At 40.4% G+C, this 25004-nt stretch overlaps 1 protein-coding gene across 6 annotated transcripts; it reads right to left on the reverse strand.

Annotated features, from left to right (window-relative positions):
* Window positions 1-239: 239 nt before the first annotated feature.
* On the reverse strand, window positions 240-21048 carry ralgapb (Ral GTPase activating protein non-catalytic subunit beta). Of its 6 annotated transcripts, none has more exons than XM_039604383.1 (32): window positions 20901-21048; window positions 19699-19919; window positions 18138-18340; window positions 17846-18012; window positions 17558-17744; window positions 16710-16841; window positions 16209-16387; window positions 15552-15620; window positions 14938-15089; window positions 14423-14672; window positions 12682-12883; window positions 12417-12584; window positions 12171-12285; window positions 11789-11936; window positions 11607-11671; window positions 11376-11520; window positions 9874-9995; window positions 8696-8878; window positions 8455-8603; window positions 6904-7091; window positions 6689-6792; window positions 6359-6511; window positions 6141-6206; window positions 5495-5704; window positions 4879-5037; window positions 4559-4724; window positions 4347-4469; window positions 4123-4259; window positions 3929-4037; window positions 3628-3706; window positions 3106-3254; window positions 240-2599 (listed from the first exon to the last, which is right to left on the reverse strand). In XM_039604383.1, exons 2-32 carry the CDS (start codon window positions 19873-19875, stop codon window positions 2406-2408), a joined length of 4650 nt encoding a protein of 1549 aa, XP_039460317.1. In that variant the 5' UTR covers window positions 19876-19919; window positions 20901-21048; the 3' UTR covers window positions 240-2405. The 6 variants fall into 6 exon arrangements, with proteins under 6 accessions (XP_039460317.1, XP_039460316.1, XP_031591951.1 ...); XM_039604382.1 differs by having other exon boundaries at window positions 6359-6514; XM_031736091.2 differs by lacking the exon at window positions 15552-15620 and having other exon boundaries at window positions 6359-6514.
* Between the last annotated feature and the right edge of the window lie 3956 nt (window positions 21049-25004).

Below are 25004 nucleotides of genomic sequence, written 5' to 3' on the forward strand. Positions count from 1 at the left end.
ACTATCTCAGCCTTGGGTTACAAATAATATCCCTCAAATATCTTTGCAGTCAGACTGACCCAGTCCACGCCAGAGGGCAGGTTCACTCTGCAGGCGGTGCAAATATTCACAGTTAATATTCTAATTAATCTGACAGGTTCTAAACACATCTGCTTTTAGAAAGAAACTCACTGAATAGATGTAAAAATCATTAAGAGGAAATAGACCTGTGAAGAAAAAGTCAAACATTATGAATGGAAGGAAATTAAAATGTCAATAATAGTTTTAATTGATGCATGTTACATTCAATACCCATTGCGTTCCTCCCACACACAAAAAAATGCATACATACATATCTTTTTTTCTGCCATCTCAGATGAGGAATGCAACAGACAACTTGTAAATGCCTTGATCTATCACATATTTACATATTATCCTCTGCTTCTGTACATGGCAAATCCTTAAATATGATCAAACCTCAGAGGACTAACAGGATACAACGTGTGACTCATTGTATGTAGTTTCTTTGAAGCGTATTTAATGTACTTTCCTTCCGAAAAAGGCATGTGCATACAGCACTGTCATAAAAAGTGAGTCACAATTAGACACGACAGGTTTAAAAACTCCACAACGCGTCCTCTTCATTCATATTTCACAAGATAAAACTCTTCCTTCAGCAGGGTTTTTCTTCCAAAAATGCACAAAAGTACAAAAGAGGACATGTAAGGTAACCAAAGAGAATAGAAAATAAACATAAAATGAACATAAAAATGTGCTCAGTGCATTAAGACTTTCCAATATAACAAAAGAAACTAGAGGTGTTTGCCCTGCTCCATCTCTGTGATAAATAAATTCACATTGTTACAGGCAGACAGTGAGAGGGCTTGAATTAAAACCAAAAGTACAGTGAGAAAAATAATAGTGAAATTGTTTTGTTTTTTTTAAATTATCATAACATTTGTGAAGGCAAAAGTGCACATTTCTGCAATCCAAACTGAAGATAACTGACATGTTAAATATTATCTCTTCCTGGGTTTACATTTCCAAAGAAAAGAAAAGGAGAAAAAGAAAGAAAATACAGCTTTGATCAGCCAAAATAAAGTCACATAATCCTGTTAGCTACATCAAGTATTTTGGCCTCTGAATCTATCACATAGATTTTGTTTGGAGGAGCGAGACACTTAAAAACTGTGCTCTGGTTCGGCTTCATAATGAGATACTTGCAACCTTAAAAATATGGTGATTTCAAATTAGGCCTGAAAACAACAAGCGCAAACTCCAGGAGCGCTGTAGCCGCTCTCACTATCAGTAAATTGTGTTTCCAAGCATTAAGGCTAAACTAAATCTATTGTTGCGATCGACATATATCGTGGCATTTTCAAAACTGTATTATCTTAAAGTGACAGGATTCAACCTTAAATGCAATGTGTTGGGCTTTTAGGGGTCTCTGACTCCTTGTAGTGTCAAGTGACTGGCTGAACAAGCAAACGTGGCTGTGTACACACACACTCTCTCACTCACACGCGCACACACAAAATGTAGTGGCAGTTGCGCAATGGGATGGCCTGGCACAGAGCACAAGTGTCAAAAATGACATCTACATACAGTAAAAGCCCAAAGAAAACGATACAAAACTATAAACGTCTCATGTGCTCAGTCAGCTGCTGCGGTGGCCAAGTGTGCGTTCACACTAGGAAGACTAAAGCAGGCTGTGTGTCTGCGTGTGTGTGTGAATGTCGATGAAGTCTGTTGTCAGATCCAATGACGGGTCAACTTTTAAGTTACCTGCATTGAAGCTATATATACATATATATGTGTTTACGACATTTTAAGGTGGATACAAGATGTTTATCTCCTTGGCAAAAAAAATTGATAATAATAATAATCCAACCATAAATCTGTTAGAAACAAAAACAGATGAGCAGATCTGGATTTTGGACACAACTCTGTATTACCAAACCTCTTGAAGTTCATTCATATTACAAGGTTCGACAGACAAACTTTTTACAAGTTCAGAAAGGCCAACAGTGCAACTACTGTATTGCGGTTAAAGACAAGCAGAAATTGTTTTGCCACAAAGCGTGAACCTAAAAACGAGGAGCAACGTTCACTGTTGAACTTCAGCCGTTCAGATCTTCAGTGAGTAGCCGCAACACAGAAATGTAGTTTGTTTTTTCCCACCTTGGCATGGTTTTTGACACTTTGATCTAAGAGTCAAAGGCAAACAGTGTTGATATATGTATTCATATAAATAACAAAATTATACAGTATAAATATAAAGATTCTGTGTGTGCATGTGTGTGTGTGCAAGCACAGTTGTAGGTGGTTTATGAGTACAGAATAGAGAGGGTGTGTGCGTGTGTGTGTATTGTTGTGTGCGCTTGTGTGCCAGTGTTAGGACAGGACACGGGGGAGAGGGGGGAGGGTTAGAGGTGAGGCTTTCCCTCCCCCACCTCATGGAAGAGCGAGGTGTAAAACTCGGGCTCCAGTTGTTTGTTGCGGTAACGCTGCACAATTTCGGTTATTTTCTGCTTCCGCCTCACGTGAGGAGGGTTGTACAAGTCGCTCTCCAGGCGCTTCCGTCGGCATACGTTGATGACCGTTTGGCGCACGAGAAACCCTGAGAGGCAGACACACAAACAGAAGCTCATCAGTATTCACACGCGACACAGCCAATGTGAGTTACGTGGATTTAGATTATTATGCGTGAAAGTGTAGAGCCACAGATAAAACCAAAACACGTAACCGTGCCATCTGCTGGCCAAGAGTTCCAGCGCATTCAACAGAGTAAGACTTTTTTTTATTTTCCCCCAAAGTTAAACTTATTCATCAAACACAGGAAAGATAAATAAATGCCTTAAATGGTTTCTTTCAAAGCCTGATGATGCAACTTGATGACACAGATGAGCAATACTTTTACATTAGAAACCAGAACTTCTGAGGGAAACAGCACACACTTTGTAAATGGGAGTTTATTTCCTGTGCATTTCCAAGTAAAAACATCCATTGTGCAATATTCATGCGTGCGCATTAATAGTGAGAAAATGATTCCTTGTGATGCATGAAAAGTTAAAGTGTGGTAAGGTAAGGATGAACAAGTTAAGTGGAAGATAAATGAGCAATTACCAAGAGCTCTGCGGCTGACCACCATGCCATCCACCAGAGGAATCACCATGCCAAATTTACCCACAGCACCATGCAAGCGGATCCTGAAGAGTCCCGTCTTCAGAGGGTGGATGAAGATCAAAGGAACGTCTTTTTCTAGTAACCCCGACCTGCAACATTATGAATAAAGTGACAAGGGAGGCAAAGATAGGATAAGAAGATAGCTACATTTCAAATACAAGTACTCTGTCTATTTAAATAACTGTGTAATTCTGCTGATGGTGAACAAAGGAGCAATGTTTACAAAAAGGCTTTTAATTCATTTTTCTTTCAAGGCACTTGACAACTGCTGTCACTGCTCTGCCACAGTTCCTCTTTTTTGCCCACTGCACAGCACTTCCTGTTTTGCACATTGGGTTTGCAGCATTGTTTTTTTTTTTTTTTTTTGTTCTTCCTTTTTGCACCTGACCAAAACCAATTCAGAAACCACATGTTTTTTTTAATACTGGCAGGCAAGTGCATTGAGCATAAACTTGTGAATACCTGCAGGAAGTGCTGTTGCTCATGCTAGCTTCCAAGCCCGTGCTGGTTTCCGCTAAAAGGTCGGTCAAAGGGAAGTTCTCTAAAAAAACAAACAAACAAAGAAATGAAGACTTCCATGCACATTGATAATTTGGCAAACACCTTCTTACAGACAACATCTAACAGTACAGAGATAAAGTATTTTATACTGAAATATTTTGTGAGGATAAACCTGCTGGCTGACTATAATCTATGAAGGGGCTAGTCTTAAATGACAGTATGAGAGGAGGGGTGGTGGGCCGAATAAAGACTTTATACCTACCAATATCATCAAAGCGCTCCACCCAGACCACAAACGCCTTTGTTTCAGGCCCCAGTTGGGGGAAGGATTTTCCAGTCGATGACCTCTTTGCCTTCACTAAAGGACTCAGCTGGATAAAACAGGTATAAGTCAGTTTGATCAAGCATTACATCAAACATTAGAGACCACATATACTCACAGAAGCCAAACTTTACCTTTTTAGCGGACTCCATGCTTTCAGAATGGTTGGGGAACAGTTCCAGTGTGAGATTGGGTTGTTTGAGCATACCGGGCATGAGTTCTGAGTTGGTGTCTGCCTCCACCGTGGAGTCACTGTGCACTGAAGACTCCTCTGCCAAATGAGAGCAAATTGCAACTCCAATCCAGCACAGGGGCTTTCAGTATCTTTGAATTCATATTGAAGATCGTGAATACTGACCTGAGTTTTCTGTTAGAGAAGGAACCACAAAGGCGATTTCTGTCAGAGCATCAGCATAGTACAAAACTTTCTTCTCTCCGTTGAACACCGAACCACCAGTGTCCTCCGGTGTACCCGCTTCCTCTGGAAAAACAAACAAAGACTCATTGAGTTCCCACGAATAACATGTAAACAGATAAATAACAATTGCGATGACCATCTTAGTGTCTTACCTGCTTGTACATCATTGCTATCAGAGCAGTAATTCACAGACCAGCTGGTGTCCAAGTGTCCTGTCCAGCCTGGGTGGCGTCCCACGTCCACAGGCCAGCCCAAGGATAACAGGAACTCCAAGAAGTGGGGCTGGACGCTGGCCGAAGACTCTACATTCCTTAGGATCTGATCACCAACAACAAGAACAAGTTAATGAAAGAGTTTCTTCTTCCTGTTCCTCTTTATGTGTGTAAATAAATAAGTAACTGGAAGAAGTAACTAAGTTAACATCAGTACATTGTAAAGGTAAACAATAATCATTCAATCTGTATTCCCTTACTTCATGACTGCTTTTCTGTCCAGGTTTCACATAGAAAATAAAGACCGTGTCAAAAGGTCGGCAGGGAAGCAGGTCCAGGTAGCTGATGTCATCAAAAAATCCTGGCAAGGTTGACTCCAGAGCAATCAGGTGAGGAGGTAGACGACTGTTGTTGGGTTCCTATGAATGGTTATGTAAACATTATTCTAACAAATACATTTTATTTCACAGATTTAAGTATTTTTTCAGGATCAGATAGGCAACATTTTTAATATGACCTTTTTTCAAATTAAAGAGCTTTTAGACTTCATCTTTCTTTCATGTACAGCAGTTTAGCACATTCTTGCAAACATGTCTTCATGTTAGCTCAGTAACTCAAGATCTATACTATCCATTAATGCGATAACATACACTTAAACTTGTGCCGTATTTAAAGTGATGCATAAATGTTACAAGATGAGAAATATTAAGATCCCCACTTTTACGGAACAGTAGAAAGAACAAAAAGAACCAACCCATCGTTTATCTGAAAAAGGCTTTAAATAGAAAGACAATGGAAACCTACCTACCAATTAGCATGTATATTTAATACCGATCAATCAAAGAGTTTGTAATCTGACATTAAAAAGTAACTGACCTTAAGTGCCTCCAGAGACAAGAAGCCAAAGTGGGAGAGGAAGAGACGTGCTGTCTGGAACTCCTGTGAGGGTGGAGGGGGTTTGCAGTCGGTCTGTGGGTCAGGAAAAGGAGTGGACTTCCAGATTTCCTCACTGTGTCGCTCCAAGGCGTTCTCATACTCTATCTGCTTGGTCATCAGATTACGAAGCTTGTCGTGCTGAACTTCCAGCTGAAAAGACGGGGACGGGACATCTTTAAAACAGGGTAGGGTGGGCCTCGTGAACAGTCGTCGACTGCATGAGCTCAACAGGAATTGAAGCAGAACCCTCACAGTCCAAACAGATACTGACCCCCAAAGGTGAGAGAAAACGTTATGACAGTGTCATCTGTACTTTATAACCATGGGAAACATTTAATCATGGATCACCCATACCATCAAATGCAATCCAGTACAACAGCCCTTTAGTTTATTAAAGGGCTGTTGTACTGGATTACATTCTCCAGCCCCTATAAAAGTTTGTTGAGACAGTGTTAGAGAGGCACCAGTAACTTCACACAGAAACCGCAAAGGATTGAGAAACCACACAAAATGATCACCACTAAACCAGATGATTTGACCTATTTAACACAACACCCAATGAGCCCTCCTGTTTTCAACAACTCACACGAGGACAAATTCTGTTCAGTGAATCTGAAGCTCTCGAATCTTCCTCCCAGCCCATACAAGACACCTGAGTTTGTGCAATAACAAACAATACTCTTTAAGATATAACAAATCATGGTTTACCCGATACCTGTAAGAGAATAACTTAATTTTTGTGTTATCAGACATAATGTGGATAAAAGCTTAATTATACGGTTCGACGGGAAGCTGATCTCTCACCTCCTTACTGACAATGTCATCCAGGTCAGGGATACTGACATCAGCTTTGACAAGAGGGATCTTATCCACCTCCTCAGGGAAGGGCCTCTGTTTCACATTGTACTTAATCCCCACGTCATTGTTGGGTGTTGGGCGGCCTTCAGGAACAAACACCTGCTGCGGGAGGGGAGAAGAAAACAGATATATAACAGAGATGTGTTATCAGATGTGGCGCTACAAGTTTGACAAAATGGTGCAACTTTAAAATATGTTTTAGCTAAGTTATCTTAAAATGTGTTTAATTAATTAGTTAGTTAATTTAATTAGTATTAATCTAGGGTGCAACCTCACCCTCTGATTAGCCCTGGCCCCTCTCGGTTGATGGAAGAGCTGCATGGTCCAGGCATGTCGACCAGCCGTTCCCCGAATCAAAACTGTCACAGAAGGACTGGGGTCTGTGAGGACAAAGACGGCCCCATATTAAAAGCATACGAGACACTTTGTTTTCTCCCAGCATTCAAACTTATTAACTAAAAACATCAAAAGCGAGACAATAAGCTACTGACTTTGCTCATTGCCAAGAGGTTGCTCCAGCATTGCAAGGATGACAGAGTTGTCGAGGACAAAGTAACGGAAGTTACTGGCTCCTGTGGCACTGAGTCTGGCATAGCGAATCAGAGTATCTTCATTCAGCAGGCTGCAAGTAGATGCAGGTCCGCTGGGAGATGGGAAGGCCCCCAACACCTGCATGATACTGGGGAGCACCAGGGAAACACAAATATAAGAAAGAACATAAATACAAGCAAACTGGGTCAATGAATGCAACATATTTCACTATCCAAGAGTCATGTATATGAAGGTTCAGCAGAAAAAGTGGGACAGCTACGATACTGAGGAAGCAGAAAAATAAACAACAGAAGCAACAACACTTTTGCACAGTCATAAAAGGTTTTGAAGAAAAACCCTACTTGGTTTATAAGAATCAGTCACAATCCATTTCAGTGTTATCACCAAGACTAATGACGGAAAAGTCATCAGCATCACTATGGGGGTGAATTTCGCTGGCTGACTGGCCAAGTTGCAACCCACGGCTATGCTGAGTGGGGAGTTTCCCCTCACAGCTGAGAGGTTTGCTGGATGAGTATCTGGGGCAAAATAGTGCGATTTTATTTACACTTTGCTATAAACTGTTCAGTAAACTCCATTTTTGGACCCAGTTCTGATAGACATTTATAAACAGGAAGAGTTTAGTCATTGCGCAGCTGTTTTTGTGTGCAGCTGAGATTCTCGGTCTGTGGCTGTGGCTGACTTTGTGGCTGTGCTTTGTCACAGGTAGCTAAATTTAAGTGATATATAGCTTTATTGTGTGATTGACTGCCACTGGAGGTGATATCAATCCGTCTAGCCTATCTAGCAAACAAAGGACAATTTACAGTAGACATACTTTTACTAGCTTATCAAAAATCCAAGGTGCAATACAAGTGTTTAAGTTTAAAGATAAGGAGACCCCACAGCAGGAAATCTAGTGCTTGCTGCAGACTGCTGGTCACATCACAAGACTTATACAGGTGATGAAATGATAACGTAACCATTTTACAATGCAAAGTGTTTGAACAGCCAATGGAGCTTAAGCCTTTTTTCCATTAGTACCTAGTCCGATTGGCTTGACCGGACTCCCTTTCCATTACAATCCAATACCACCTAATGTGCCTGGTCCTGGTTATAGCAACGCAGCCGAGCATCCCGTGGCGTAATTAGTATGCAACATGAATGCTACAGCAAAGCTGGGCATCGAGGCAACGATATACCCGGTGCTCGGTCTGTGGCTTTTTTGTCAGATTTGGGGACCACAGCGTTGTGTTTTTGTAGCGGTTCCCTCGTTGCCTGGTTTGGATTTTCCTGAATGAGACTCTCTCGTGACTCATCGAGAGATGCTACTGACTGGTGGCATGCAGTCTGTTGATGTCACATTTTTGGATACGATCGCTTGGAAGCCCGGCGGAGTAGGTGCTAAATAAAGTACCTGGCACCAGGTACTATGACCAAATGGAAAACCCTGAAAAGCATGGCGAGCTGACCGGAGTAGGTACTAATGAAAAAAGGGGCTTTAGTCTCACCAGGACAAAGTTGCCTCAGCAGCATCCTTCACTCTCATGGAAGCCGGGTTGTGCTCCTTCTCCCCTTTATGTCGAACCTCTTGCTCCTGACGGGACTTACTGCCTGAGATTCCCAACTCCACAATTTCCAAAACCTCAACCAAACAGTCCTGGAGCAAAAGAAAATACAAAACAATTTATTGATTTTCTCTTACCTACCGACATACATGAAAGAGAGAGGGGAAAAAGTCTTCAGACTTACTTTCTCATCTAACATGTCAGGGTGTTCTGTGAGCCACACACACAGAAACTGGAAGGCAGCTACAATCATGGAGTGGAGGTCTCTGGATTGAAGAGGAGCTGGACGGCTACACTGGAACACAATGTAACCACATATCGAGCTGACAGCGCGTTTACGGTCTGCAGAGTCGACCCCCACCTTCACCTGATTAAGACACACAAAAACACAGAAAAAAAATCTTCTATATTAGATAAATTTTAAAAGCGGTTTGTTTGATGCAACTGTGAAAAAATTATGTTTAAAAATGTTGCCTATTTTTTCTTCAAAATGACAACATTTGATTAGTAGTCAAGTGGCTTTACTGTTGTTTAAACCGTGTGCAGTGGTACAGTACACAGTGAAGCAGTACACATGACTACATAAAGTGCAAGTGTGCGAAAAAATTGCAAAATCGCAAAAAAAAGGGAAAAAAAGGCAAAACAAAGCAAAAACAGTGCAACACCAGATAGAACAGAACGATACGATACAAGCACAAGACAGTGGAGACACAACAGTGCAATAGAAAAGTGCAACAATGAAAGTGGGTGGTGCAAAAAGACAAGAATATTGTCTTTTGTAAACTCAGAATTGTGTATCAAGTAGAATATTGACATATTAATTGCTCATGCATTGTGGCAGTGTGATTGTAAACAGAGTCCGCAGTCATTACAAGTTAGAGAAACTCTGTTTACAGTAATCTGTGGTACAATGTGAGGGCAACTCCCTTAGTCTGAGCTAGGAAATTAACTGACTGAAGGTGGCAAAAAACACCCAAATGTATCACAAGTCCTCTGTGAAACTGCACTGTGTCATTTGGGAATGGGGTGTAATAACTATCGGTATTTTATCTGTAGTAGGCCAATGTTGACCAATTCCAGTAACGCCCTACACCCAGCTGGTTTCGCTTGCCCCCACAATAGGCCCAGACATTTTATTAAGCGTGTTCCTGGAACACAGCTCTTTCAAACACTTCTTTTTTTTCTTCTTTTTTTTTAAAGTGATTTTTTTTTAAGTATTCTTTTTTTTTAAAGAACACAGTAACTAAAGCTGTTGAGGCCTGAGTAACATTGGTGTACTGGAAGACGACAGTTTTATCTTAGCTAGTCCAGCTAGTAATGACTGCACATTCTTACACTGAGCTTCTATGGTGTTCAAGTTACCTTGGCCAGCCCAGCCAGCAGTTCCAGGGCAGCGAGTGAAATGCTCATGTCTTGCCTCCACTGGGAGTTGAGCCTCTGAGTGACCAGGTGGATGCTGCGCACCAGCAGGCCTGCCGCAGTATCTGGAAGAGCTAGATCATATAACACCCCAAAATACCAAACACTGCAAAGAATAGAGCAATGCAGGATTAAGGCACCAAAGCTAGAAAGTCACACAGAAAGACATTTGCTCAGGTGTTAGCAGATATTGCTTCATATTAACATGCAACATGCATTAGAGGTGAATGAATTCAGCAAAGCACACAATCCTGAGCAAAATACGGGCAGAGTAAAGAAGAGACAGCAGTAAATAAGCTGCTGAGGAACAGAACTGAGTGATGTTAGCATTTTCACATCAAAATAGCATTTTCAAATTTTATTTTAACAAATAATTAGGAGATTTTTTTTAAAAACAGAGGAACACTGAAAGTTTTAAGAATTACTTAACATTTATCACCCAATTACATTAAATATATGTATGTGGAAGGAAAATTCCAGTTCATCTGACAAAAGACTTTCCTAGTTTGAGCTACTATTTACAGGGTCTAAAAACTTTGAAAACAGCGAATCCTAAGACTCAGAGTTTGCACAACAATGCAAAGTCCACCTATCTGGACACCTTTGTCCCAGAAAAGAATTTTTACAAGTGGAAGCAACACAACCCTTGTGTGAGGTTTGTGACACAAAAACAATCTTCTTTATTTCCGTTTTTTACTACGACCTCTGTTACAAAGAACTCTGCACTGTCAAGTGTTTTTTTAAGAGATAATGTTAAGAAATGAAATGAACGGACCAGAACAGAAACTGACTAGAAAACCCAAATAACACTGAAATGGCTGCAGCACTTATAACAATAGATGAGCTACTCTAAAGTATTGCTTTTCCTGTACTAAGCCTCACAACACAATGTTATAGTCCTACAGTTGTGTCTCACAGGAACCCTGCAATCCCTTCCCCCAGTTTCCTGCTGGAAAACAACTTCCTGTTCACTGAAAACAACTTCCTGTTCACTGAAAACAGACATAAATTTGTGCAAAAAAGAAAACAATCAAATGAAAACAAAACATCACTCAGCCCTGCACAGTAAATGCTAAATTTGAATTCCATTTGATTAGACAACATTGTTGCAATCAATCATTTAGGGGAAAAAAAATGCAAATCAAAGCAGTAACTCCACCCACCCCAGTGCCAAACTCTTCTTAAACAACATCACAGCAAACACTTTATATCACCTACAAAGATATTTTACCCAACGCTTCTTAACTCTGCATACCACTTTAACCACGTTAGCTATAAAAAACAAACAAACGAGTCGATAGGTGTTTATGATCTAATGAGAAATCAGCGAGGGATCATTAAAAATAATCCTTCAGCAAACCTGCTATCTGACCAAATAAAGTATTATTGTGTTAATTCATTAAGCACAAAAATATTAGTGTATGTTCAGGAGCGGCATGTCCTACCATAGTCACGGAGCAGCGCCTGTGCAGGGCGTTCAGAGTCTGGGCTGGTGGCCTCCGTGCTGCCTCCACTGTTGAAGCTGATGCCACTGTTCGTACGGCTGTGACTCTGACTCCTCAGGGTTGAGTGGCTGCCATCTATGCTCCCCTGCCACCGAAGAACACAGAACTCTTAATGCCCAGTCTAGCTTGTAGCACCGTAAACATTAACTAATTAGCAGAAAACAAGCTTACTGTTTCAGTCTGGGCGCCTATGGACTCTAGTAAAGCTGAGTCTTGAACAATATTTAGCATTGCACCTGAAAAAAGGGATAAAAATAATAATTAAACAAAAAAAACAATTTTACACAATCATAAAGTACAAACAATATACAGAGTTAAAATAACTGCAAATATATGAAGCTATCAGCAAATACCCAGTATGAGCTGTGTGTTGGTGGGGTCAGTCTCTGTCTGCAGAGCTCCTATGAGGACATTGACAAGACGCAGCCTCAGTGAAAGGAAAGACACAGGCTGGTCATGAGGCCAGCCATCTTCCTCGTTGAATTTGCCCTCCAACAGAACCTAAAGAACACAGAGTCAGTGTGGTTAGCAACCTGGCTTATCTGAAAACTCTACAACAAGAAAATGTTTCAGGGCTTGTTTTATGGTTATGTAATCATCAACAGGTTTTAAAGAGTTCAATATTTGAAGAAAGAGCCACCAATGTGTGTATAATACACAGGAAATCCATGGCATCGCAGCAGTAAGCAAGACTGTTACTATCAGCTTAAAGATAAACATCGCCAAAGTCATTACCTCTGATTTGATGTTGCCAAAGTGATGTGGCAGTGGGAGCATAGCAAGCAGGATGTTGATGGAGGCTCTCCTCAGATCAGTAGGATTTACATACATCTTAAATTTTGACAGTTCCCTAACAAAAACAATAGAGACAAACTTTAAGTAATATAATTGATTTCTAACATTTACATGACCGAGTAAAAACAAATTACATGCAAATCCGTTAGCAACTGGTCTCAAATGAAAGTAAACTACCAGTCTAACCTGTCTGGCACAATGGTCTCCAGCGCAGCTATGAAGTAGGGCACCACCACATTGATGCCCTTTAGGTCAGTACAGAAGAGAGAGGAAGAGTTGAGAATGATAGAAGCCAAAACTGGTCTACAGATGAAATCAGAAATCTGCAGACCCTGAATCAGGACCATATAGAACCTGCAGAAAAGGAAATAAGAAAAGCATATCATTTTCTTTCCTACTTTTAAGAAGATGGCAATAAAACCTGTTTAATTTGGCCCAAAAAAGTATATACCTCGACAGGTAAACTGGTAGAATCTCCTCTCCAGTTTTTTTGCTACAAAAGATGCGACACAGAGTCCCACAGGCCTCAGCCCGTCCTGCTTCATAGCTCTCTGGGAACTCATTGGCATCAAACATTGGGTTGTTCACCATGGAGTCAGTGGACATTTGGGAACCCTTCCTCCTCAGCTCCAAGGACACTTGAGTGGCTATCGCTGTACAAAGTGTGAAAAAAAAAAAAAAAAAGAATGAAAGGACCCTGAATTGCATTGCAGTCCTTTTTGCAGTTTTCATGCATGTATGACAAAACAGGCAAACGCAGACAAAAATATACTATATGCACACTAGAACAAAAAGTTAACAGTAAAAATTCAAAAACATAAAAGCAACAAAAAGCAGATATTTACTCACTATCACAACAAGAGAAAGGAAGGGCTTTATTAACTGCAAACACACACTCACATCCTTTAATAAAAGCATTCAATAAAGGGAACTCTGACACAAAGAGTTTGCCATAGAAGTTCCGCCTATCACCAGCACAAAGCATGAATAAGTTGTAGTGTGCTCGCACTAAAAAAGTGTCAGGCGTTCACTGCAGGAACATAAAGCAAAATCCCTGTGTCAGCATCCCTCAATGCTGCAATCATATGACTGTCACATTCACTTCATGCATTGAGGCACTAAACCAATAAAAAAAAAAAAAAAAACATAATTCAAAACTGAAGTGAACTGACAACATCAAAAAGAAAATACAAGAAACAATGCTAAACTCGAGGGGAGTCTGAAACACAATAGTAAGGATTAGCGTGACTCAAAGGAAAAAGAAAATGGCAACTTAAATGGGGTGGTACTGTCACAAACTGGCAACGTTAATGTCGAGACAAGTGGTCAGTTTGGTGAAACCCATTCCATCAACCTCTGGAGAAACGCTGAAAGAACGCTGGTGAACTTTTATATATGGCGAGGAGTTGGAACAGAAAACGATGGTGATGATGACGATGACCATGAGGAACTCAACTCAAAAGCAGGAAGATTTTGTCAAGAAACGCAAATCAAGTGAGGGAAAAAAAAAGCTGCCATTCCTACTTACAAGATTTATAAGAAAGGAGAATTTGGATAAAAGAGGCTGCAAGATAACAGAAATAGTGGAGAGAGAAAAAAAATCAAAGCAGATCCAATATTTTGGGATCAATTCATATCAGGCATGAATTGCGTGGTTTTTCTTTTTTGTTCATGACTTCTGACCATTACAGATTTCTTACATCAGACATGATAGACACGTGCAGGACACTACACCAAAAAGAGAAATGTGAGAAGAGCCAAAGAGGGCCAATTGCAAACGCTAAAAAGTGTGTGTGCTGTCATTAACTCTTAGCTCCGCTGCCAGTGAGGATTTTACCAATTAAATGACTGCATGAATTCCTTAGGATAGGGTTAAAGCCTATATGTAGTTTGAGCCAGGTCTAAATTGTTGGTAGATGCAAATGGTTTAGAGTCAGATGGAAATCTCATACGAGGCCACTTCTAACCAAGCCCTCCACACACAGAAAGGCCCAACAGAGTTTCAGAGAAAATGGTGAAAAAACAAAAAGGATATCCCAACAACACAGAGTACAAATTTTTCAAAAAATTAAATAAAAAAAAAAATAAAATAAAGACCAAAAAACACATAACTCCATATGAACACATACTTATGAACACCGACTTGCCCATGCATAATTTTAAGCAGTGTGAGACGTCGATTCGCTTCTTACCCGTCATGCTGGGGTCTCGGCTGAGGCCGCTGTGGAGCTTACAGTGGACGAGAGCAGCGTCGAAAAGCCACTGGCCAAACAGGTTGAGGATGCTGTTGACCTTCGGTCGTGCTGGGGCTGGCAGGGGCCGAGACTCCCAACTGCTCTGGTTGGGGCTGGAAAGAAGGGTTGGGGAGGACGAAGTCTGCTGCTGCTGCTGCTGCTGCTGCTGTTGCTGCTGTGATGCTTTGTTTGGCTGACCACCAGTGCCCTACAGGGTGCGGTGGGAATAGAAGAAGATATCTCAATAGGCTGAAAACAGCTTGACTAGTTCAACTAAAAGATCACAAGATTTGGACAAGTGTACTGAAATACTGCCTACAAATTCTAGATAGTGCAGCTTCAGCATGGAAAGAATAATGTGTCAAATTCAAGTATTAACTCTTTTCTGTCTGCAGACCAACAGAAGACTAAGATCTAAACATCTAACAGTTACACTTATTGTTCTCCATCTGTGTAGCAGTTACAGAACTTACAGCTGAACTCTTGCTTGTAGTTTTGGTGACCACCGTGTGGCGCTGCTTGCGGCTATGAGGAGGCGTGGTGTTGGTGATTGAGGGCGGCGGCGACATGCTAATTCTGTTGACTGGAGTGGGCGGGGCACTGTCAGCCCTGGGACGTGATATGCCTGGTGACAGAAAAGTAAAATGAGTCGGGGTATAATAGTCCGATTTTCCTCAGATATCTGGGGGTGGTGGGGGTGTCATCTGATTAGCCTGGCAGCGAAAAATAAATAAATAAATCAGCAACCATTGTTTTCCCCCCAGGGAACAGAACATGTTTTGGGTAAATATAATCATGTTGAAGCCGTTTTCCATTTACAGTATTATTTAAGACAGTATGTGAGTTGATCATAGACAGCATTGATTCACAGACATGCAAGACAATGGTTAGATACAAATCACCAATCACTGATTTCCATTTTGATTTTCCATTTTCATGCCTGCAGGAGTCCCCCTGATGATCTTGTAGTTTAGTCTGAATATCTGACATATATCACTTGTGAGTCTGAGTATCATCACCAACAGTGAATGGACCAATCCACTAACATGCCCAGAACATTATATCATGTATCAGCTGATGTCTGTACCATGAGAGAGCGGCACTGGACAAAAAGTGAACACCCTCTCCCGTACAGCTTTCTTTTCAACAGAGACACCTACAGTGTAAAGAGAAAAATACACACGGGTATGTTTCTATTGAAATCTTTAAACAGGTATTACTGACTGACATCCTCCATCTTGAGATTACTCAGAGGTAGTAAGAGAACAACACTGGCAAAATAAATTTATTTTAAACCTTTTTCTTTTCTATAAATTACAAATAACACAAATTTTCATCTATGCTACAAAACCCATCAGAAGTGTTTGGCTTTACTGTTTGTTAAAGACAAGATTCTATAGATTACGATTACAGGATGAAATTGAATTAAGAGCGACCTGGCTGATAGATCACAATAAAAACCAGCTGCTTACATTTCTGTCAGAGTAACACTTCTTTGCAGCAGTTCCTCAAATCATTTCTGGCAACAATAATATGTGGGGATAAATTCCTAAAGCAGGTAGCTGCCACAAAAGCAGGAACAACATATTTCTTAAACATAAGCCATTAAATCACTGATTGCAAAAATGGTCTCCAAGCTAAAGTTGGTTTATCATTCATCCTTTAATTATATCCTCTGCTTCATTTTGAACGTCTTAAATATCACTCAACTGAGCTTTTCATCTTAACTCAGGATTCCTCTTACCCAAGAAGGCATCCACTAAGCAGCTGACACCCCTCATGGCCCTGAAGAAGATCTGGGGTAGTTGTTTTAAACATGGATGCAGCACCACTTCATGGGGTATGCCGCTCGAGTTGAGAAACTGTTCCTGAAACTTTGGAGTGGTGCTTACTACTGCGGGGTTGCTCAGATCCACTGGGTTGCTGGAAACAAACAGGAAAGCAAACATAATAATGGATTAAGCCAAGTGTTAAAAAGTGTTGCTAAATCTTTCTTGAATAAATGTGACATAAGGTTGGTTAGAAGAAGGAAGTAAAAGGAAATAAAGGAGGGAACAACAAATGAAATAACATTAAAAAGAGCCAGACATGAAAGTCTGGATGTAGTTAAATAGACTTGAACTGGAGCAGATAGGCAACTTCAACTTCCCCTTAAATAAAACAAACAAAAAAAGGCCATGTATGTCAGTTAGGAAGAGGAAAGAACATCTCTTTTTCAAGCAAAGGCAGTTGAGGCAATATGCACCTGAGCATGTGTAGAAAGCGGTACCACGTCTGGGCCACGCAATCATTGTCCATCTCTAAAGGAATCAAATTGGCATCCTCATCGGGAACTTTAAAAGGTGGGAAGGATGGTCCATGAGTAAACCGCAGAAGTCTGAAACCAAGAAATGAGACAGGAATACACAGACTGCATTAACAGAGACCTCGAAAAACCAAACCACATTTCATCCCTTGAGATGTTCTACTGGGCTTTTAATGCAGCCACTTTCAGTTGCTGCTTGTTTGTGAATTTCTTTGCCTTCAGTAACTGCAAAGCATGCTCTATTGGTCTGAGATGGAGAGACTGCCTTCTCCATTGAAGAATATCTCATTTCTTTGCCTTGCAAATTTCTTCAGTTGCTTTTTCAGTTTCCTTTGAGTCTTTATCCAACTGCACTGTGAAATGCTGTCTCATCTGTTTTGTAGCATTTAGTAGAATCTGAGCAGAGTCGCAGAGAATCACCAGGCTATGAAACTACTTGTCAATTGTCCAATTACTTTTGAGCCTCTGAAAATGAGAGGCATGTCTAAAAATGGCTGTAAATCCTAAAAAGTTAATGCAATAGTTTTGTCAAACTCCCTGAATAACCGCTGAAAGTCTGCAAACAATCTCATTTTGATTATTTGATTTAAAATCCACTGTAGTGGTGGGAAGGGGCAAAATTACAAAAACTGTCACTGTCCAGCAACCTGTGGACCTAACTACAAATATGTGGCTTTCTTCCCCAGTCTGCATGCAGAAGTAACATTCTAAAACTTCACATACATCAAAATTCTAAGAAAATCTTGTAGCACTGAAAACACAAAAAGTTGAACTGAATCCAATCTAACCTGGAGGTCAAAGCACAGGCTACTCTGCTCCACTGCTCTACAACAGGAGGATGATGTCTCCAATTGGCCAGCATCTCCTTTGCTGTCTTCCAATATGGCGGCGTGGGAAAGCAGCGGGCACACGCCAGCAGCCATACCTCAAACAACACTGCCATCAGTTTCTCTGCCAGTTTCTCGGCTACCCCCACTAAAAGAAGGGAAAAACAGAGGGTTATTATAACTAATCATCACAAATAATAACCTAGTAGATAACGAAGGAAGATTTTAGGAAAGCAAGGGGGTGTTTACCTCCAACTGTGGGCGGTGCGAGCAAGGTGTCATTGATGCGAAGAAGGAAGAGCAGCAGCACCTCCCAGGTTTCTCTCACCATGGAAACGGACTCTCGTGCCAGCTTCTGGACTGCAGTCAGAACCTGCTGGCAAAGCCTGATGTGGTTCAGACTATGCTGCTCAGGCCTGGAGGGAGAAACAGCTTGTTTGAAATGAGGGAACATGAAAGCAATATAAGCAGTCAAAGATTTCAGTGAAAAGGCATTCATCTTTAAATTCAAGCTAATGGGAAATAAAGTTTTTAGACATACCTTGGTACAAAGACGTTGTAAAGATGCTTTAGAATAGTCTGGACATACATGTTGGGCTCCTTCACCACAGGCTGAGGCATCGAGTCCCTAGGCGACACCAGGGCCATCATCCAGTCTGTGTACACGTCCACACACAGCTTGACAGTGTCCCCCTCTAAGGGGAGGGTCAGGCCATAACAGAGGACCTCCATAGTCCATTTCACCTGGGAACCAAACCATTGTTAGATATTTTATTATAAGTAATTATCTTATATTTGCAGAGAAGCTACATCACTCAATTCTAATGAAAGAGGAAGCATGGCAACAGTTTTTAAAATAGTAATGCACCTTTTAGTGTGCACCATATCAATTGAGTAACAAAAAGAAGTTTAGAAAAGCTCCTTGTATCCTACAAATACAATCAAAATATGCCCCCGCTCCCACCCAACATAAACCTTCATACTTAGCAACTAAAAAGAGCCTAGATTACATGACAGTTTAGGTGCTCTCAATTTCCAGTGATATTTTGCATAATTTCCCACAATGGTTTTGTGTAAGAATCCTGCAGAGGTCAGTATGGCTAAGTATTCCTATCCATGCTCTATCCTCAGCAAGAAGCAGCATTCAAAGCAACAGCAGCACTTCACATGCATGGTGCACCTGAGTAATGCTGATGTATTTTTAACCCAACGCAGCTCCACTCGCATCACTTCCTGACACATGCTGTCACATCATTAATTGAAGCAGCTGCTTTACTGTGAGCTCTGCCATTAACTTGCTCACAGTGGTGAGCAAGTGCAAAGAAAGAGATCAGAGCTGTATCTGGTTTACATTTATAGCTAACTGTTTAAATTGGCCCGTGTCAAGTTGTGTCTAGAGCCTACACAAAAGCTTAAGGTGTCACTAATACTGTACATTACAGGATTAATTGTGTGTGTTTTGGTGGTTTGTAACATAAAAACTATTATTTGCAGAGTATTTTCTTCTCATTTCTTGCATAATGAGCACTTAATGTGTTCAAAAACATCAACCATTTGATAGAAGCAACAGATAGAAGAAACCATCTAAGCAGCACTCTATCAGTCAGGCCTGCATATGCAAGAGTAGCTAAAGAACAGATAGTCCTGACTCAACAACATGTGACACCCTAACTGAGCACTGTGCAGCAACATCAGCAACAGAATGAAAGTGGAAGATGAAGAAAACAAAAAGAGGGAGTCCAGATTCTGAAAATGATATAAAAATGTATTTAGAACCTTTATTTTAAATATGGTGACCCAAACCCCATAATTATTTTATTATTATGTACTACACTTTTCACGGATAATCTTAGACCAGTTTTTCCTACACTCTCCTAAAGAGCCACACATACAAAAATATATGGACCACAGTACGTTCTAATTTCTATTTTTCTACGTAAATAATCATCAGCAAAAAAAAACAGCACACTGATACCACCAAAAGTACTCATGTGTTTACTTAGCTCTGGTAACTGGAGTTAAAATGTCACAGTGATAATGATGTAGGCCGGCAGACTGCCAAAGCATTAAAATGACATGCTCGTGGTGGACCTTGTTCTTACCTCTTTGTCTGTTTTGAGGATGTTCTCTGTGGCAACTGGGCTTACAGCTGTGCCCAGAGGTTTGACCACAGCATTTGCCACCTCTGTGCCCACACTTGGGGGATAGGTGTGCAAAACACTGAGGTGGCCCTGGTCACTCTGCACCACCAACTGCAACGAGCGCCACTCGGAGTACATGCTGCTGATGTCTACTGCACTCTACTCACACCTCCTGCCTCCACCTGCAGACACACAAATCCAGAGGGCAGCTTAATACGGAAAGTTGGGCACACTACCAATCGGCTACTTGTCCAAACTATAATACCACCGTGGCTACAGTCGTGCTACTTGTGAACTGCTGTTACACTGCAAACAGCCAAATGGTCACACCTCTTTCAGTGATGTTTAGGTCTTGACCACCACAGCAGTTTTTCAGCTTTAACTTGTTTGACTGGTTTGTCAAACAAGTTGACCAACCAATGAAAATGCGTAGTTCACACATTTTGGAATTTGTAATTAAATGTTTTGTTAGCTACAACAAAACACGTATTAGCGAAAGTAAAATGAGTGTGGATTAACTGCGGGTTAGTTCATTAAAAAAAAAAAAGAAGAGTGCAGCAAAACCTTATAAGGAGTCTGTTGTCGTACTTCTTGATATGTGCCGTGACAGGAAAAATGATCCAAACAGCCTAGATATGTCATGTTTTGGCTAATGTTACGTTCTCTCCGTTAAGAGAAAACAAAAAGTATTACGGCCAGCATTGCAAAGGTTGAATGCGGGTTTTGTTTTGCACTGAAGCCTTAAACTAACACCAGGAACGAAACATTTGTGCCCTACACTTCGGCTCGGTAATAACAAGCCGAGGAATAACCAGGAAACGGTTCTGAAAACGAGCAGATTGCTAACGATGGCTAGCATTGACACCAAAACATCTTCCTCATATTGTAGATGACATTATCTGAAATTAACGACTGGGTTGTTTCTATGAACAAGTCAAGAAACTAACGGTAATAAAAACCGCTTGCGATAACTTATTGATTATCCCAAACTACACTGCAGTAGATCCGATGTTGCTAGCTAGCTCAGCTAATGCTCACTACGCTAGCCTATTCGTTGACATTAGCTAGATGAGCTGGCTGTCATTTGTGCTAGCTAACTATCCAACTTTGCAAGGACGCTAATGTTTACTGAGCGGGTAGCTCAGCTACTTTTTTCCATTTACCTTGACCAGCTGGAAATGTTGTCATAACAGAGCTCTGAAACTCGCAGTTTGTGCTTTCTGTATATCCTGGTCTAAACTATAACAGCCTCCATCTTTGCAATGTCAAGGCTTGGTTATTGCAGCTTTACGGGCTAACGGGAAGAAAGATCCGTAGGTTGACGCCCTCTACTGTTAGGTACGGTCTATTGGACCTGATGCAGCCCTCAGTTCATTCAGTGAATAACACAATGTTTTTGTTTGTTTGTTGTTGTTGTTGTTTTTTGAGCGGAGGGGAGGGAGGGCAGATACTTTTTGTGATAGTACTTCTTTTGTTTCACTATGCTCCGATTAACTATAACTAAAACCTCTGCGTGATGCATTAGTATTTTTTAAGGAAGTAAATGTATGGAAGTAGGCGAGGCATGTTTTGGTTTTGCTAGTAAAATGTGAAATAGGTGCAGCAGTTTATTGACACAAACACAATGCAAACATCAATGGAAATACAGCGTTGATAGCAAAAGTATAGTTTGTACAATCCCAATTCGCTTGGTATGAGCATCTTTATTCTTCACTTCAGTCTGAACTCTCCTATGCCAGCTTTCTTGTCATTTTTTAAGTAGCACTCCAGGTTTGTTAAAGGAGATATAAAGCTTCTCTTTAGATGCTGGCTGCTACTTGTTCCCTTGTCTATCCAGATGATCCCACACAACTTAAATCAATTTGAGATCCAGGGTCTGGGGACGCTGGTCCATGACTGATAATACTAAAAGGCAGGAAGTGAACCAAGAAAATATTCACCACAAAAAACTTTGGATCAGAGTTAAACCGGAGCCAGTGTATTCAGCTTTGCAGCATATGGTCATCTGCTTCCCCTGTGAGCTAAACTTTTATTTTTAGTTCTAAAATAAGTTAACACTGCATTTAAAGCAAAAACCTTTTTCCAAATACCAAAACTGAAAATGCCATTCATACTGGCATTTCCATAGGGCTAAAAATGACATGGGAGCGTATAATGGCGTAAACTACTGCCCCCAGAGACTGATGAAAATGATGCATGTAATAAGTGTTAGCACACCTGTTTTGTTTGTACTAGCTTTGTGTATCTACACCCTGAAGAAGGCACACGCTGATATGGGTTTGTGTATTTTTTTTTTTTTAAATGGTTTTAGCCACTAAAATAAATGTCTTTTATTACTTTTTCAAAACCTGCCTTGAGTGCTTAGACTTTGATTTTTAAGCCAAGCAAGTGGTTGGTAGTTAAATTTCTGCTGCAGGATAAGTGAGTGTCTGTTAATGAGAAATAAAAAGAGGAAATTCCTCATTTTCTTGCCTTGCCCTGTCTTCCGTGTTTTTTCTGTCTATCCTCTCTCCCTTCCTTCCTTGTTTTCCTCCTCCTTTAGCTGTCCCATCTTTCTGTGTTCCTCTGTCATTGTATTCCTGTCGTCCTCCCTTTCTCAATGCCTTCTTTCCTGGTTTTCTCCTTGTATTTCTCTCGGTTTTCCTCCCTCTTTATATGTCTTCCTCTCTATTTTCTCCCTTTATTCCTGTCTGCTCAGTTTTCCAGTTTTCCTCTGTTTACCTCACTCCCTTCCTTCCTTGCTGTCCTTTACCTGTCCAGTCTTTGTCTTCCTCCTTCCCTGTTCTCCTGTCACCTGTCACTCTTAACATTGTTTTCCCTGTTTTCTTCCTGTTATCTTCTTTTCAGTCTTTCTCTTTCTTTCTGTCTTCCTCCTTCGCTCTTCTTGTAGTCTTCTCAGTTTTCATCTGTTTTTCCTCTATTTTTGTTTCTGTTTTCTTCCCTCACTCTATTCCTATCTTCCCTCACCCCTTTTATTCCTGTCTTCCTCCCTCTCTACTTATATTCCTCCTTCCCTCGCTCTTTTCCTGTCTTCCCATCATCTCAGTTTTCCTCTCTGCCTTCTTACCTTGTTGTCCTTCGTCTTTACCTGCCCTGTCTTTCTGTTACTCCCTCCTTGTATTCTTGTTGTCCTCCTTTTCTCAGTGTCTTCTTTTCCCTTCTTTCTCTCCATTTTCCTCCCTCCTGCTCTGTTTTCTTTACTCTTCCTTTGTTCCTCCCTCCTCTTCATCATTAATATGCAAATTGTCATGACCATTGGTCAAAGGTCATGAGTACCAGATAGAGACAAAAGAGGTTACTCCTAAAAGTCTGCAAATGAGTTAAGAGCCTCCGAGCAACTAAAATACTATACAGCTCTATTAAGACATGATAAGGAATACGCCACTGACAAGTTGGACACATGGGCTGACATCCAAGAGGAGATACAGGAGGCGGACTGAGACACTGCATGTTTAAAAGCCCAAAGACAATCAATTAATACAAGGATGAAACTCCTACAATATAAGTGGTTGATGAGAACTTACATAACCCCAGTCAAACTGAATCGCTGGTCGCCTGTCATCCCAGATAGCTGCAGTAAATGTTTAGACAAGAAGGGCACTCTGCTTCACTGTGTATGGAGCTGTCCAAAATTACAGCAGTACTGGAAATCAATCACGCAAACTCTATCTAAGATTGTTGGAGTAAATATACCTGTTGAAGCATAAATGTGTGTGCTGGGTATATATAGCCAAAGAACTGTGATTTTAGCTCCAGACAGCTAAAATTAATTGACTCTGGACTCCTGCAAGCCAGGCAGTTAATACCTTTGTATTGGAAGAAAATGAATGTACCCTCAAGTCATATGTGGGTAAAGGAGATGGCATCATTGTATTGGAATGACTTACTTATATTGTTGGTGGAAAGGGAGTAGATTTTGAAGAAATATGGTTACCTTTAGTTTCTGAGACATTATGAGTTGAATTAATTTAGAAAATGATACTTGGTGCTGAGTTTTTTTGTTTGTTTGTTTATTATTATTTTTTAAATCTATATTTGTTTAATTTGGGGACTATGTTGTTTAATATAATTCTTATGTTAACTGTACTATTATTCTTTGCTTGTTCTGTACACTGTAAAAAAAAATCCTAATATAAAAGTATTTTACAGTTTTGTTCTGTTCTTCTAGAATATCATTAAATTTACATAAATAGACTGTGATTTCACATTTCAAATGTAAATTAACGTAAAATCACTGTAATGTAATAAAACATAATTTCCTTGTTTTTTTAAATGTATTTGTCTGTACATATGCATATTTAGATTGTTAACATACATTCACAAATGTATCATGATTTCACAAATATGTGTCCGTTATTTGAAAGATTGAACTGTTAAATTCAAATGTAATGCTATGGAAAAATATATAAAATGATTCTCATAAACTTTTTTTACATCAAATAATAATTATTATTATTGCTATTTAGGGCGATCGTGGCTCAAGAGTTGGCAGTTCGCCTTGTAATCAGAAGGTTGCCGGTTCAGTGACAAAAATACTTATGAAGCCCTAAAAAGAGATCCAGGAAGTGGTTACAGGAAGAGGGTGATAGATTGTCTGTAGCAGTTAGAACAAGACAACGTTATTGACCAGCCCTCATAACACAGGCTATACCCAGGGGAAGCTACACCAAGTATGGTTCACTGAAGATATATAAACATATATAAATATATATTGGCTAACTTGTACATGGAAGAAGTGGGAAAGAGGGCTCTGTTATCCTACCCTGGAACACCACCAAGTCAGTGGTTCAGGTATGTGGATGACACCTGGGTGAAAATCAAATCTCAGGACGTACCAAAATTCAAGGATCATATTAACTTGGCGGACCAACACATTAAGATATTTAAAAGCTACAGCTTTTATCGGTAATAAAACAGCTTACAGCTGTACTGTTAACCCACGCATAGGATCAGTATTTATGTTTTGACTCTCATCATCCACTGGAGCACAAACTGGGTGTCATCAGGACACTACAACACAGAGCGAACACCGTCCCCACAGACAGAGCAGCCAGGGAAACAGAAGAACATCATATCAAGAAAGCCCTGAGTAAATGTGATTAAAGTCTTAATTTGCACAGCCAACAACATAAAATAAACAGAAATCAACCAAAACTGTTGGATGTATTTTCTTTCTAAGTCATTGTTGACATGGCATTCATGCAAGTTAATGACTGTGATGGAGGCTTTTAACATTTGCCTCACATCAGATTTGCCTCCATCACATT

The sequence above is a fragment of the Oreochromis aureus genome, linkage group 20 (genome assembly GCF_013358895.1).
Source record: "Oreochromis aureus strain Israel breed Guangdong linkage group 20, ZZ_aureus, whole genome shotgun sequence".
Lineage (NCBI taxonomy): Eukaryota > Metazoa > Chordata > Actinopteri > Cichliformes > Cichlidae > Oreochromis > Oreochromis aureus.